Source organism: Athene noctua, chromosome 2 (assembly GCF_965140245.1).
Source record: "Athene noctua chromosome 2, bAthNoc1.hap1.1, whole genome shotgun sequence".
Lineage (NCBI taxonomy): Eukaryota > Metazoa > Chordata > Aves > Strigiformes > Strigidae > Athene > Athene noctua.
The window spans coordinates 43,395,481-43,412,934 of record NC_134038.1 but is presented as its reverse complement, the minus strand read 5'-3'; the positions used below and the strand labels follow the sequence as shown (position 1 = coordinate 43,412,934).

General features: G+C 35.4%; 1 protein-coding gene across 1 annotated transcript in view; it reads left to right on the top strand.

Annotated features, from left to right (window-relative positions):
• Positions 1-17,454, top strand: part of RP1 (RP1 axonemal microtubule associated) — a 188,005-nt gene that overhangs the window by 155,129 nt on the left and 15,422 nt on the right. Inside the window, exons 46-51 of the mRNA XM_074898945.1 lie at positions 587-713; positions 2,352-2,500; positions 13,621-13,828; positions 15,456-15,515; positions 15,817-15,995; positions 16,543-16,765. Of these exons, the coding sequence (XP_074755046.1) occupies positions 587-713; positions 2,352-2,500; positions 13,621-13,828; positions 15,456-15,515; positions 15,817-15,995; positions 16,543-16,765 (946 nt within the window). The remainder of the gene's footprint in view (positions 1-586; positions 714-2,351; positions 2,501-13,620; positions 13,829-15,455; positions 15,516-15,816; positions 15,996-16,542; positions 16,766-17,454) is intronic.

Here is a 17,454-nt window from a genome sequence, read left to right as displayed (position 1 = left end):
AGACTAAGCTACTTAGCTCAGGATCACCCCTTTATTACTTTATATATAGAATTCATAGAGATTAAAAATATTTAGTAACATACTCCATAAATTCATATGATACATATGTACAGATATATATACATGCCATAAAACATTCTTAATTTCTTGTTTTCAGTTTTTCCCAGAAGCACTTCATTTTCGTTCTCCTGTTACTTAGAATGAGAAAACAGTCTGCACTGAAAAATGTTGTGGCATATTGGTATTTCTCACAAGCTGAAATGGGCATATCAACACTTCTTTTTCTTCCATATGCTGGATGAATAGGTTACATAAAGGAACCTTTTTGAACCAAATATTTTTTTCCCTTACTGCAGTCTTTACAGCAGTAATGTTGACAAAATTTTAATTATTTTTAATTGGGAAATATATTTATTCCTTCTCTTTTAAAAGGTTGCTTAAAAAAAAACATTTTAGAAAAATTGATTTCCTATTCTTTTTTAATATTGCGATGATGTGTCATAGCTGTTTAATAGTATGCCTTTTGAGAGACTTTCCATTAGAGCACAACAGATGCTGAAGCTATTTCTTTTTACTCTTTGCTAAGGTAAAGCTTCAACACAGAGAAAATAAAAATGTTCTAGAATTTCCATTTTGTCGCAACTTTGCAGATGAAGAAGGAGGAAGAGTGGCTGAGCTTCCAGTTCTCACAGCTGGCTCTCCTTTTCCAGCAGGTTTGTCACAAATAAGAAACACTGGAAAACATGTGGTCAGTGATGATGGCTGATTTTCAGAGCAGCCCAAAGGATTTAGCAGATGCTTTCTATTCATTTTATCTAGTCATGCATGGCTAGGTCCAATCCACAACAGTGTTTAAAAAAAAAAATCTCAGACCCTGTAACTGAGCATGGTGCATTCAAGTCTGATTGGTATCAGTTTGTGACACATAAAAGAGCAAGCATACAGCACTGAAAATATTTAAAGAGTTTTGAACAGTACTCAGAGTTCAGCTTTTTCTCAATAATATGATTTGATCCTCTCCCAGAGGAAACAAAGGAAATCCAGAGGAAATAACTCTCATACTGTAATTTCAGATAAGAAGGAGATCTATGGCCTCTCACAACAGAAGCTCATGCATCTGTGTGAGAATTTCAGGCATTTTTCTTCTGTGACCTAGCAGTTACATGTCGTCAAACCTCTTGATGCAAGTTGTTCCTTGATCACCTCAAGACTGGATTTTATTAGTTTGCTCTGTGTTTCTTAGGAGGTTTTATAACCAAACCTAGTGAAGAATGGAAGAACTGTTGTCCTAAATGGATATTCTACCATGGGAATATCCCAGTATCCTCCAAGTGTTTCTCAAGAGTTAAGGGCTTACTTCAATATCCCAAGTAATCCATGTATTCCTTGCCTTTTCTGCTGTGTTTTCAAAGCTAGTCTCAAAAAAAGCACTTGGGCAGAAGCTCCTTGAATATGAATTTGAGAAGACTACTGCTGGGGTATTCCCTGGGAAGGCTCTTTGTGTTTTAAATACTTTTTTTTTTTTTTTTTTTGAAGACCACAGTTATTTAAATCTTTACAAATGCTGCTCCTCTTTCCAAGGAGCATTTAACATGAAAACAGATATTGTTTTCTTTGCCTTCTCCCTATATTTTTTTCTCTTTTTCAACTGAATGCTTTGGGGATGTGGCTTCTTTCTTATTTTGGGGTTCAGATCACCAGTGTATTATGCATTTCTCTGGGAGTACAAATAGGTACTTAACATAAACAGTCATCCAAGAAATGCTCAGCTCAAGAGTTGTAAGTAAGATGCCATGTCAGAGAACACAGTTCTTCTGGAAACCCTCTGCTGAGGCCAGTAACTGCAACTAGTACTGTGCAGAGCAGGCAGCCACTGACTGGACCATAACCCAGAGGAAATACAAAAGTTGCCATCTTTCTGACAGAGTTCAGCTTCATTTGAACTCCCTGAGGCTCACAGCAGAGATGTGCCTTTTGAGTAATTTAGTATCATCCATAGCCTGGGAACTGTTTCATAGGAGTGTTACATGTTTAAAAGCATGGAAGTGTGTGGTAGAGTATTATTTTCATGTTTTCGTAACAATCTGTGATGTGTTTATTTTTCTTTCATTTTCTCTTCTGCGTGTGTTTCAGGCCCATGCACAAACTATTTAGCTTACTACTCCTTATAACAGCGGTTCTTAAATTTTAATTACAAAGGTTCTGTGCTTTTCTAAGCATTATAATATAGTTTGGCCTTTTGATCGCTCTGTGCAGGACCAAAAATGAAAATATAGCAGTAGTAATTTATTAGATAGCATATTTTTTAACTAATTAAGCTATAGTAAACTTTTGATCTATTTTCCCTACAGTCAAAAGTTATGTTCTCTGTATCACTACGGGAGCATCACCTGGGTCAGGAACAGATGCAGATGTGTATGTCATGCTCCAAGGCCTTTTGGGAGATACTGGCAGAAGAAAGTTAATCAGAAAAGGACATGATAATTTCACTAAAGGAAAGGTATAATTTCTGCATGGTATTTTGAACTTTTAGAACCCAGTCCAATTCACATGGACTTCATGGGAGTTGGATAGAGTCTATGAAGTCCCATTTGCAATGATCTGTGATTTTAAGTGCATGTGTATATCAATACCTACCTCTCTCTTATGTGGGAAATACTGATGCTTATATAGCTGATGCTAACCATACTAACAAATAATAAAGTGACTATATAGAGTGCTTTTAGGTTCAATTTTGCAAACATTGAAAGTCTTCAGTGACATGTCAGTGATTTTCCTGCATGTTTGCTTCACAATAGAGCTACAAAGAGACACAATTTCCTTTAATATGTGTTTTATTCCCCTGTGCCATTCTTGAGGGTAAGGCTTCTTTTCCTGGCTTTTGCCTTTCCACTGCCAGTCTGGCTCTTGGTCTCTCTCCAGACAGTGAGCCACTACCCTCCATAGTTAAGTCTTAGGTCTACCAAGAGAATCATTCACTCACTGTGCCGGAGTGAGTCTCACAGCTCATAGACATAAACCAGTCAAAGACCAGCCTAGCTGCCAGAGATGTATTTGCCTGTAGCATTGTCAGTATAAACAGAAATTAGAGGAATTTAGTTACTGAAAGTGCTACAGAAACGTGGGCAGATTTACAGCAAAATACATCTTTGACATAAAACGTAGTCCCTGTTGGAAGCTCTGGATAGAGGAAGTGAAATTTTCAGCTAAAAAAGTTCACTAAGAATTTTAAACATGAAATAAACAAAGTGTTTTTATTTTCTGTTTATCTTTATTTGAAAACAAATTTCAGGATTAAAACAATTTAATAAAGATCTGAAACAAACATCTGTTACAGAAAATTTAGAATAGTTAAAGTTTAGGAAATAAACACCTGTGTCTCACAACCAGAAATGCTGAGCATATTTTACATTTGACAGCGTTACCTGTCTTTCTTGTAATGTGTGCACTCTTCTACTTTTCTGAAATCTCAGTGAGAACTGTGATTATGGTATTCTAACCTGTGCCCCTTTTGGAAATACCATGCAGTAAACTATTCCTTCTGCTGGTGTTGGCTGCCAAACAAAAGAGAGTGTCTCTAAGGAAGCAAGCTTTGCGAGTCACATTAGATTGATAACCAAAACAGAGGCATGATATGTGAGACTAGGAGAAGCTCAGCTCCTAACTACCCCCAGCTTTATTAATTCAGTGGGTGTTGAAGGAGGTCATTATCTTACTGGATTTTACCTACCTGAAATGCTTATTCATAAGAAAAGTAAGAGAGTTCAAATCTTTCTTTTTAAGGGACTAAATACTTGTGAATGAGGGCACTCGGTTTTGATGAAGGCACATTTGTCTTCCCTAATGTTGAAATTCAGATTATGTTTTATTGATAAACTCATTTAATTGGGTTTTAGATTTGCAGTCATTTTGTCCTCATGGAGTAAAGTTAGTTTACTGTAAATTTTACTGGGTTTCTCCTTAGATCATAATTCTACAAGTGAGCAATCTTATTTCTAGGCTAATAGTATCTAATGAAGAGGGACCAGGGTTGCACATCCAGAAATGTTGCCTAAGAAAACAGAAATGAACTTCAAAGATTCATAACCTGAAGGGTGTTTTTATAGTATTTGCGTCTACTTCAGTGTGACACAGAATTTTTCTGGTTTAGAGTAAGAAGAAGAGCTGGCATGTACCCATCCCTTCATTACTTATTTGACATTTTATAGGAGCAGTGTGTGAATGTAACACAATATTCTTATATGGCTAAAAGTAGATATCAGCATAGGAATTTTTTAGGGCCCTAAAAAGAAATTACTTGTAGATGAGTAATAGAGAAACACAGAGAAGTCTTGATTTGCTCCTTGTTCAGTGAAAATAAAGGTATTTGGTTAATTGACAGAGTATATATTGATTTTGCAAGCAAGACTCCTGCCTTTGCAGCAACATTTTGTTCATGACATGTTTTGGAAATTTCCCAATGTTTTCTTCCCTTTATAAGTGATCTCCAAAAAGACTCTCAAGTGTAGAATGTCTCTTTCTATATCAGCCCAATCACATATTGTGCCGAGCACCCCTGCAGTCAGAGAGTCTGGACTTGGTAGTTGAGGGGATTTTGGAGTATAACAGACAGAATTTGCATTCTGAATCTTAACAGTTGTTCTGACATTTTAAAATGTGCTTTTCCTTGCAATAATTTTTCCCCTGACTATACAGTAACAGCTAGTGAACTGGAACTGTGTTTCTGTTAGAAATCACATCAAAATATGGTGTTAGTCCCAGAGAATGTCAGGGCTGATACAAACAACAGTTTAGCAATGCAGATATACATAGAAATGTTTAAATATTCAGGGGACTTTGCCGTGGATTGGAGATATGCTCTTCTCATTTAACTGGTCTTTTATTTATGTGAGCTGCGTTACATGATAACAAAAGACTGAATTAGCATCTTATATCTGAAAAGTTGCTTTATTTCTTTCCAAAGTCCTTATACCTGTGAAACCATCAGAGAACTGGCAGATAAAGTAATGTGCATGATATTATTAATTCACCAGTAACCCCCTATAGCTCACCCCATGTCTGAGAGCAGCACTATCGCTGAGAGAGCTGAGCTTCTGGTGATCTACTCAGACAAATGGGTGTGAGGACTAGTGCTGCAAGAACCGTAGTCTTTCAAATTGCTATGACATTGATGTCTTGTTTGATATTCTCCTAAAAACTGTAAGGATAGACAAAGCAATCTCAAGTGCACTTCTTCATGCAGTTCAGCTTTCATGAAATCCTAATAATATTTATTTATACTTCATGAGTCGGTTTAAGTCTGATAAATGTTACCCACTACAAACACTTTCTTGAACGAAGTATACTCAGTGCAGACATTCTGTAGAAACCAGGGCCCAGCTTTGTGAAATTCTTACGGTATCTCCATATTGCTTCTGGCACCCAGCATTTTTCAGCAAATTAAATTCTTTGTGCTTCTTTACATGGTCTTTGATAGACTTGCTGTATGCTCTGTCATATGGCTGTGAGTTACTCTCTTTGAGAATGTGGCTTTTTTTCAGATCAGTTCCATGAAAGCTAGTAAACCACACTGAATATGTTATGACTGATTTTTAAGTATTTTAATCTTGGTATGATGAAAGTGGCCAGTATTTTAAATGCTCTAAGTTACTGAAGCAGTAAAATTTTTACTTCATTCTATTAGTTGTTGAAAAGATATATCCTTTATCCTGCCCTATATTTAGACATCAACTGCTCAGGTTGGTACCATGGTAACTGCAGCACATACAAAAATTTTCAGTGAGAGGTGACTGTTGGTGTTCAGTTTCAGTACTCACAGAATAAGCATTGGCAATTTTTAAAAAATTACTTCAGGAAAAAGTCCACATGTGCCAGAAAACACTGAGAAGGGCCAGAATGTGGGACAGTATCCTGCAGCCACTAGTAGGAAGTCAATATTTGTCTGTAGCATCCACATCACATCTAGAATGCTACTATTTTGTAACTGCAGATAAACCTTCTTTTATGGAAAGCAAATCTGACATTATGATTAAATAATTGCAAAATGCCTTTGATCCAAATGTATTAATTATAGTGGTAGGCTGTTGCCAAATTTATTGTAACAAAGAAGTGAACAGTAAAATGGTCTGGTCATCAAACAGAAGGATTAATGATATGGAAACTAGAAAAATATGGAATACCATTATAGTGAAGGAAAGACTGGTGGAGGTTGTCAGAAACTGTGAGGAGAAACACAGAAAGAATGTAACTAAAACTTTATATAACCCTGGGAGACAGTGGCAAATATCTGAGCCATGTGCAGTTCTCAGTGATACCTCCAGAATGGTATTTTCCAGTCAGTAGCTACAGTCATTTAGTAACAGATTTATAGGAGGCAGAGCTAGAGCATACCATTTCAATCACCTAGCTTGCCTACATACCACTGGCCAATGGATTAAAGCTGTATAAATAGTTAATTTTGGTTTCCTGACATATTCTTGCAGGGCTAGAAAAAATATAAAACTTTGTTGTCAAAAATTAAAAATAGGACAAAATTATTTAACGCTATAATTAAGGGGGGGGGGGGGCAGCTTTCTGTCTGTATAGAGCTCAGAAATAAATTACCTACATTACATTTCTAAAGCTGCAATACATCTCACTTAGCTCTAGTTGCCTGTAATGTACACATTTTTTCTAGCATGATGATCTGAGCTTCTTCTGCAGAAAGGGGGTGAACTAGATGCTTCCAGGAGGTGGTTACCTTCTCTCTTTATTTGGACATTTATCTTAAAATGAAATTAATTATCCTCAGAGAGTGTCGGCTTCTTTCTCAAGATTTTACATGGAAATTGACTATAGACTTATTTTAGATAGGCAAAGTTTGATCCGTGAATTCTATGCCACATTTATTTCAGTCTTTTAATAAAGAAGATAATTTTAAAATGAAATGCAGCTATTAGTTTGATTTATCAAAAATCTTAAAATAGTTAGGGATGAATCCAAGTCTGCATTTTTCAGCAAATAAAATATTCAACAATTTTACTCAATGCAGCAAGAACTGAATTAAATTCAAGTTAAATAGTTTAGAAAATATATCGAACTCGGAATGAACGGCTTCCAGTGATGAAGTGCTCTTCTAGCTGGAAAGTTGTTTCAAAGCTTAAATACCCTTTTTTTTTTTTTATGTGTGTGTGTTTTTGGTTTCGGTTTGGTTTTGGTTGTGGTTTGTTTTTTTTTTAAAAAAAAAAAAAAAATCCACATTATTTTCTGTCTAAATTTGTCAAGCTTTAACTTCTAGGAGCTGGATTTTGTCACGCTTTTGACTGTTAGCCTGGATAGCACTCTCACACCAAATTTCTGCTGCCTTTGACAATATCTATGACAATAAGCAAATCAGTATGCCTTTGACAAATTAAATAGATTAGGAGGCTTGATTCATGGGAAGGCAGGCTTTCCAGTGATGTATTAACTCACAAATCTTTTCAGAGCACTCTTCAGTTTAGCACTCTACTGCTTCAAGTGTGATAACTAGCAATTGTTTTTGCATCATCTCTAAAATCTTGTTTTTTTCCAGTTAACTCATGAAAATATTAAAGAGCATTCAGCTTGTTAACTGGCCTCACTACAGTGAAATGTGCTTGAAAATATTCTGTTTACAGCTGCACTTGGAGACTAAGCAGTTAAACATTTTATTGTCCCATTATCAGCCAGGTTGAGCCCACCTAAGAATCATTTATATGTTGGATTATGGTGTCTTAATCAAAATATTATATAATCATATGCATTACTAAAATTGAAGGAAATTATATCCATCCTATTTCCTTTGCCTGTTAAACCAGGTCTCAGACTTGGAAGCTTATTCACAGAATCACAGAATCATCTAGGTTGGAAAAGACCTTGAAGATCATCCAGTCCAACCATTAACCTCACACTGACAGTTCCCAACTACACCATACCCCTCAGCGCTATGTCAACCCAACTCTTAAACACCTCCAGGGATGGGGACTCCACCACCTCCCTGGGCAGCCCATTCCAACGCCTAACAACCCGTTCTGTAAAGAAATGCTTCCTAATATCCAGTCTAAACCTTCCCTGGTGCAACTTGAGGCCATTCCCTCTTGTCCTATTGCTTATAACTTGGTTAAAGAGACTCATCCCCAGCTCTCTGCACCCTCCTTTCAGGTAGCTGTAGAGGGCGATGAGGTCTCCCCTCAGCCTCCTCTTCTCCAGACTAAACACCCCCAGTTCCCTCAGCCGCTCCCCGTATGACCTGTGCTCCAGACCCTGCACCAGCTTCGTTGCCCTTCTCTGGACATGCTCGAGTCATTCAAATTCAGTCCAACAATCAGGCTGCATCAGATGGGTTTGAATTTGTCCAAAGTGATGTCTGCCTTTGGGGATTTTTTGTTTTGTTTTGTTTTAATTTCTGTTGTGTAAAGTGTGTTTACAGATTTGGATGTGGCTGATGATATTGGTCTTTGTAGCAGTCCTGTATTATATTAAACGCATTTTACTTGAAGTCTGATTGAAATGTGGTTTGCATGATAGTTGAATGGTCATAGCTGCTGATTATTATAATGTGACACTATTCTCTCTTACTCCTGTTGCTGTTCTATGCATACAAATCCTGTTTCAAAAAGATTCTGTTCCAGTCATACTAAGCAAATTAACATAAGGTCAGTTTGGGGCAATTTTTTTTTTACTGCCCCTATTCTTTCATTTATTCTTCACTAATCTTGTTGAAGATGGATGAACCATGATAACTGTAGGTTATCAGAAACCACTAATTATGCATTCACTGTAATTTACATTAATTTAATTTTTTTCATGTAAAGAGAAAGTTTTTCAATTAATTTCTGGATGAGACTTTAATGTAAAACAAAACCATGCTTGCAAAAATATGTGAATTTAGGAGGAAAATCAGGGCTGGCTTTTTCAGATGCATTGCATTTGTACAGAACACAGACTACAAAATGCTGAGATCACAGTCAGATGCACTGTTCATCCTTCCACTGAGCTGGGCCAAGACAGTACTGCTACCAGTGCTTGTCATCACTGATGCTTGCCACCCAATGTTACCATCCCTTAAATCTGCTGTTGCAGTGACATAGATTTACTCCATGCAAATGTTTATTTAGTTTAAGCAGTTAATATTGTTAATAATTTGGGCTCTTTCACTTGGTCTATCTTGATATAATTTGGCTGGAGAGAAGCTGATTCATGGTTATGCCAGCACAGCTAAAAAGGTGATCATCTAAGAGAAGGTAGTGATGTGACAAACATTTGGGACAGGGTGGAGGAGATTAGTTCAGCACAACTGGAAGAGCCCATGGGACCACATTCTGAAGGGTGATGTCTCAGCAAAAGTTTTTTTTCTCATCTGTCGTCTCCTACAGGAATGTTCAGACACTGTTTCTGATTTGGGCTTAGTGTTACAGGGGACTTTATTTTGCCTTCCAGTGCCAAAGCTCTTTTGTTTTCAATGGTTTCTCCAGATTAACAAGTGAGATCAAAATAATCAGGCAGCAAATCAATAGGTTTGCTAAGCTTAATAGAAAAGGTCCTTTATCTAGACTCTCTAACTCCTTTTCCAATAAAAGCCTATTAAAATGATAGTAACATTAGCAGTATGGGAAATCACTTGTGCATACAGGTTGATGAAATTAAGCATATGGTGTGTCTTGACTTGCCATTTTCAGTTCTGCTGGGAATACCGTCATTAACCAACCATCAAGTCTCAGTACTGAACCTATAAAATGATTGGCATTTATAAAGGTAAATATTGCACAGTGACTGCTCAAATGCTTCTTCTATTACAAAAGCTATTGCAGCAGCTACAGACAGTGATATGTTGCCAGCACTGCCACTGAAGAGTACTGAATAAAGTCAAACTGGGTCATACATTCAAAGGAAAAGCTCAAAACATGGGTCCCAGGATAAAAAGAAATATTTGAAGAAAATCTGAAAAGGAATTAACAAAACCTAAACTTTGAATAGTCTGAAAGGGTTGCTGGAATGGCTGTTTTTAAGGAATTTTTCAGTGCATATTTTCTTATCCAAGAAGTATGAGAAGTGTCAATTCTGGTTTTGCTAGAGCAGCTCTTCTGGGTCACAGAGGATGTATAGCTGCCCCATTGTCAGTCTCAGCTGCTCAGTCTGGGAGAATATCTTTATTTCTCCAGACAGTGTTAGTTAAGAAAATTTAGTGGGCTGTACATACACACAAATTGTTTTAATACTATTCTGAGAAAATTCAATATAAGCTCTGCTGAATTAGACAATATGTATTATTATCAATATTTAAGGTGACTTTTCTCTATTCAAACCTAATTTGCTAGTAGTAACTAAAAAACAATTAACATTTTTCCCTAAGGGAAAATAAAAAAGAAAAGTTTTATATTCTGTAGGTTTACCTATCTTCTGTGTGTTTTCTCCCAATCTTTCTCTTTTTGCAGATGAATTAAGCCTCCAATAACTTAAAAGGTCCCTATTTGTAAATCGGATAAGAGATAAAGTATCATGTGTCATACAAGACCTGACAACAACTCGAATATTTCCTATGTTTTATGACTAATCCATGGTCTGAAATTAATCCACAAAAATATTAGCTAAATTATTAATAATGATTCAATTTCTTAAAATTATGAAATATGTCATAATCTGTTTGCAGACAGCTTGTGAGGAGAAAAGTGGATTAAATTTGGCAAATAAATGATCTCTAGCAAATTGTTCATCTAGCTCTAACAATTACAGTTGCTGCTCGTTCTCTGTTCTTTTTTTGTCTCTTGACTACAATAAAGCTCATTACACTATGTAGATCGTAAAATGTACACATAAAGAGAAAATGTAATCTTGTCTGTGACTTGAGCTTACCTGAGTTGTCACAATTTGTAGTCAATAGTTTTTCAACTTGCAGTTTATTAGATGACTGAATCATCTGCAAATTTGACCATGGATTTCTGAGATTTTACATGATCTAAATTGGGCTCATTAGAATTGCGCATCAGCAAATGAAGAAGTAGTAAGTCTAAAGCAAGTCAAACATCAAAGTTTTCACAAATGTTAATTCAGCCAAAATATCTTTTTTCTTCTTTTTTTTTTTTTTTTTTTTTCCCCCAGAGGAAAAAGGATTTGGAAAACCTTTCATGCATTACTTTGTATATACAAACTTGCTGTTACCTATGGCTGGATTATCCAAGTTATGAATAAGCCATAGTACATGCTGCACCTGAATTATTAAGTGCTTTTGAGAAAGACTTACAAATATTTTTGCTGATGTTGTGTGAAGTATTTCTAGCTTAATAGAGTTTATTAACTGTCAAGCTTAGTGCAAATCAAACCCAACTATCCTTCTGGAGACAGCACAAGTCTAGAAGTCTGCAGAATATTGTATTTTTCCTTTCTTCCTAACTCTCTCTCCTTTCCAAAAGTGGATCACTGACAACAGATTTTTTGGAGACCCTAATGATAGTGTCACTAAATTAGTCATCCTCTGGAAAACTCTTTTCTCTTAAAAAGAAATCTATTCTAACAAGTATTATAATCTGGGAAAGCTACCACATATGTTTCTAATAAAATAAATCATGAATTAATATAAGAATAACCATTTGCAAGGACAAGCAGTAATTTTTAAGATAAATTTTCACAGTTTGGGAACTTAAAGTATTTTTAATCTCTGTTTACAAACAGAGACGGGGTTCTGTATATTTCTTACTTGAGTTCATCTGTGGTTTTCACCCATCTTCTAACCCTATGTATTTTAATACATTTTATTTAGTAAGTATAACAAACCTTTCTATTTTATTCAAAAATGATGCTATGACTTTACAAATCCAGTTAAAGATATAATAAAGCAGTGATCAAACTCATATCACCATTAAGGTGAATTAACAATTCAGATTAATGGTATTCAATAGTCAAATTAGTTCAATAGGTAAGAAAATATAATTGTGGTGTTGACACTAAACATTACTTTGACTTAACTATGGAAAATGTAAAAATCCTCTTTCCCTGCAGCACTCCATCTAGAATTTCAGCCCTTCCAATGTATTTGCTCTGCTGCTGCAGGACATTATCCCAAGAACCTTAATTTTCATCTTATGCTTTTGCCAGTCTAAATTCACTGAACAGCTGATAACCTTGACTTATCATAAGGAGGTATAGCTAGTCAAGTGCCTCTCTAACACTTTTTCCTTAAAATCATTGTCAGCGTGCTGTTCTCATTTTCCCATTTCACCCAGTAACTTAGGGCTACTGACAGTGCAGATGTGATAGTTAGTTGATTTACCAAGGTAGTTTTTGAGTAATACTACCTTTCAGTCTAGAAGAAGCCATGACGTAAATCAGTGATGGGTTGGGGATTATTTTAAAGAAATTGTTAAAGGTTTAATTCACAAACACACACATTCACATTCACATGTACTTATATTAATGAAAAATTAGAAGAAAAAAATTCAAAATTTTCTGTTTCTCGGGATTCTTTTTTTAAATGGATGGCCATATATTATTTGCAATTTCAAGGTCAATATTTTAACTTACGCTGTGTCTTATTAAGTTGCAAGCTGGTCAGGCTGGTCTTGATGACACAAATCTTTCATCAGCTCTTCACCTGGAAAACATGCTTTTCCGTGAAAAACAGGGAAGACTGGCAGAGCAAGAAAACTGCTTTTCTCGGTTTCATCTCTGCATAATCCTTTGAATAAGGATTGCTGCCCCCTTGTTCTGGCTGATCAACTTCAGTGTGAATTGGGTTGAGAAGACTTCTCAGGACTCAAGTGGTTTTGATCATTATTGCAATCCAGTCCCCTCAAAAACATCTTTATATCTTTAAATCATGCTGGAAATTCCATCACAAATTACACTAGATTTTACCAGTTGTCAACCCTAATAGAAATGAGCTGATAATTCATAAATCTATAAAGAAAGCAGGTGGAAGGTCTCTATGCCAAGAAATTAATCTCTTTTCCAACTGAGGAAGTAGGTGTAAGACCCACACAAAGCCAAAATCACATATTGTGAAAATGTTTAATATCTGACATCTCACCATTTTCTTTAGGGAGCTTACTTCAGTGTTCTAAACATTCTAAAAATATTGTGGACTTTTTAACTGATAGAGAACAGTAGAAGTTATTTAAACATAACTTTAATATTTTTTAAAAAATTTAATTACTTTTATTAAAACTAACCCTATAAATTCATTCAAATCTGGGACCAAGTTTGTCCTTCTTTCCTAAGAGAATAAAACACCGTGCTGTGATGTTCATTTCTGCCCTTGTCATTCCCTGCATTTAATCCCTCAAACGGGAGCCCTGGGGGCCTATTTTGTTGAGAGTAATAGAATCCCTGTAAATCATTAAAGGTGAAATTTGGAATGGAAAATCTCTCAGGAAGTGAGCATAAGCAACTGATTGATCAGTGTGGGGAAACAGGTGGTTTAGCAGTAAATTGCAGAACCACAAAGGGAATACTGCTTAATGCAGGAGTTTAGCATCTTTAAACTTGTAATCTGTTCTGTTGGTATTTACTGAAGTAATAAAAAAAAATAAATCCTAATTTTCCTTGCACTTTCATATTTCAAAATACACTATTAATTCAGTTCAAAGGTTCTGTTTCCACATGACTTTTTGATTCTGAATTTTTCAGGTGGATGTTTTTCAAGTGGAAGCAGTAGATGTTGGGACTCTGCAAGGGATGGTGGTTGAAAAAGGGAAAGGCTCTGACTGGCTTCTGGAGAAGATTATTGTGAAAGAGTCAGCAGCATCAGGAACAGAAACATTGTTTATGGCTCAAACATGGCTAAAAGACAGACGTGATGGAAAAAGGTTTGCCTCAGTAACTCTGAATGCCACAGGTGAATATTATCTTGCTAAGAAATTTGTTCCAAACTACAGTGAAGCTATGTAAGGTTTGCTTCCATAAACAAGTTATGGTTTAAAACATTCCAGTAGAACATTGTCATTATATAGGGAATTAGTGTGTCTGAACGCTGTTGGGTTTTAGTACCATTTAATAACCACTGTTTGCCAGGGGATAATTTCTGCTTTGTTACTCCAGATTTACAGTGGCATAAATGGCAACAAATCTGGCCTATTCTCTTTACAAATTGCTGCCTCTCCAAGTCTTACTTCTACTTTGCCACTTACAAACAATTTTTTAAGCTTCAAATACCTCTGCCAGCTACTTGTTAGGCATAGTGAACATGAGGTAAATAATGTGGCAAACTACGATTAAGCAGTGGAGAAAATGCTTGTGTTGTGTTCAAGAAGACTGTTCTACATTATTTATGCCACACTGTTTGGATAGGTTTTGCCTGAAACTGGACATACTTTTGACTTGACATCGTGTGGGTAATCAGTGCACAGAGGAGCAGTTTTGACCCCACTGCCTGTGACTGCACTCTTTGTCAAGACAAGACAGGAATGTGTGCCCTCCCTCACTGTGCCATGGTTTCAAAACAAACACAATCTGGTGTGCAAGTCAGGAAGGAACCGTCACACAACCCCAACCAGATCAGTAGGCAACCAAAGCCCAGCATGTACCTTTAAGACTGATGTATTATAATCCTGCCCCTAAAAGAAGTAAATAGACAGTATAGATGAGTCCTTAGATTAAGAAAATATTCTAGTTCTTCTCCTCATAAGTCCCAGGGCATCTCTGCTCGCCATAGTGACATTGGCATGATGTTACTTGTCTAGCAATAGCCTGTTGAGACTGTAGAATTCCAGTGCAATCCATTTCCTCTGCTTTGTCATTTCTAACTTTTGATCATTTGAAAGCTGGAAAGAAAAGGAGGAAGCTGTTATTTTGCAACAGCAAATAATTTCAGCCTTGTTTTAGATCATATGTTAGGACCTTTCTGAAAAAAATATAGGAATATTTAGTGTATTTAAGACTATAAAACATGTTTTTATTCTTTTTTTTTTTTTTTAAGTTTCTGTTTCTACCACAATGCATTGGTATATTAGAAGGAGCAAGTGTTCCTATGAGGTTTTTTTATACAATAATTGGCAAATCCAAACTTGGTTGTGATCTCAAAAGAAGGCTTTCCATCTTTGGTTCAGGCCTCTATTTAATGTTTACAAGTATTTTGGTCTATACCAATTCCCACTGAAATCAATGGGAGCTAATATCAGTGGGAGCCCTAAAATAGGCATTAAAACCATCCAATTAGTTCTGATTCATCCAGAGCATAAATTGTATAAATGAAACAGAAATGCTTTAAAATGAAAAATACTTGAATCTTCATGTTACAACTATTTCATAGTAAGAGCTAGCTCTAGAGTCAGTTCATTAAATAGGATGATATGTAGGAGATGATGCTTAAGTAGAAAATCACATTGTACACTTCCTATTTAAATCTTTCATCTAAATGATATAATAGTCAATTGCCTCACTAGAGATGAATACAGGCATTTATTATAATTTAGACACTGTTCCTACAAAAGTATTAATTTGGTCTTCAATCTTTTTTTAATTAGAAATTGAGGAGAGGAGGAGCACTTCTGCCTGGCCTTTAGGAAAAGAGCAAATGAATTCAGGTATAGCTTCTGCCATTACATTGACTGGTTTATTCATCAGTTCTGAAATAATAACGTGAGAATATTTTCATCACAATACGTCATTACACTTACTAGTACTGACAATATTTTCCCCTTTGTAATAGTAAGAAATAGCAATATACTTAGGGAGCTGGTGAGCACCCAGATGAAGTGCTTATATATCAATGCTCCCCATGTAAACTAAGACATGTCTTAGGAATTTTATCTCAGGTACCTTGGTTAACGTATGAAAACAGAAACATTTTTTTTTCTTTTTATTTTCCTTATTTTATTTGCTCAGAAGGCAGATGGAGGATTTATTTCACAAAACATCAAGAAGAAACAAAAACAGACTTTGAAAAGTTGTCAGAAAATATATCCAAGTTGGTTATGGTTTTTTATGGAAGCAACGGCAAGTCAAATCTGGTTTCCATGGAAAACAAAGTGGAACATCAGGCTAAGAACCAAATAACATATGATGTAAAATAATATATAGATTTGTCTATATTTAAATTTTCTTTGAGTTTCCTTTAAAAGAGAAATAATCATGTAGAGCTGTAAATATTGCAGATATTATTGTTTAAATATTCAAGAAAAGCAGAACTGAAATATTTAGTTGCACACCAGATTTCATTTTTAATTTTTGGCTTTCTCAGGTTTTTGATAATCAAGCATATTAATTTTTTTTGGTCAACATATAGTCATAGTTAATAATGCATATCAATTTAAATGGCATTAACATTAAGTATTCATATTTAGAAATCAGTGCAGTAAGTAATTTGAATTTGATAGAATAATTACAATGAATGCTCTAGAGTATAAAACTAATATTTCCGTAAGTGCTTACAGTCAACCTGGCTCTGCTGCCTTTGAACTCAATGGGACTTTAAGCACCAAGACTGATCTAAATGAGGCTAGGTCTGTGCTGACCCCTTTAGAGAAAACTTCCTCTCTTCCTGTAAATTAGATATGCATATATCTACATATCTCTGTTTGGATGCTAACTCATTGTTTTGTTGATTCCTAGATACATTTACCATCTGATTTGGGAACGCTTTATAAAGTGAGACTTGGTCTCCAGAGTTTGGAAAACAGCATATCCCAGTTGTCTCTTTGTTACTTTAAAATGCAGAACATATCAACCCTGGATACCTTTAGTCTCACCATAAATAAAACACTTCCTCTTTCTCTTAATGGAGACAGATGGATTGAATTCCCTGTAGAGTGGCCATTAAAGGAAGCACTTTCTGGTAGGTATAAATCTACTTTAAAGCAGTAGAGTGGTCTGGGAGGTTAACGTGTCCAGATATTACAACTGAAACTTTTATCAAAACAGTAAATTTTATCATCTTTATTTAATGATTCATAAAGTCTGGACAAGAATTTAAGATGTATGAAGGAAAATACTATCCACTCAGCTTAATTTCTGTACCATAAAGTAAGAAATGCAATATTCATTTGATTGCACAGAACTATTATTATATGCTACAAAGAACACTTTATAAGAAATATCCCTTTCTTGCAATATTATAATACTTCTACTTTCCTTTTTTAGTCCTCAGCTGCTCATATTACTGATATTAACAACATGATTTTTTTATAACTCATTTACTATTAAGCAATTTTTTTGTTTGCACATTCCAAAGATTCTTAGTAAACAACAGCTCAAAACTACATATAAGCATCAGCTTTATGATCTTTTTATACTCCAAATATTTATGCTTGTTAAAATTAACTCGACAGTTGCCTTACATATGTCCCCTTTGTTAAGCAAAATAAAAGAAACCCTTTCACCTAAAATCCACCATATCCTCCATATTATTCCAATGCGACACTTACTGAATGCCAACATATGACAGAACAATTCTCAATTTAATAAACAGATCAAATAATATTACTTAATATTCAAATAATTGGTATCTGAGTTTTATGCAGAACA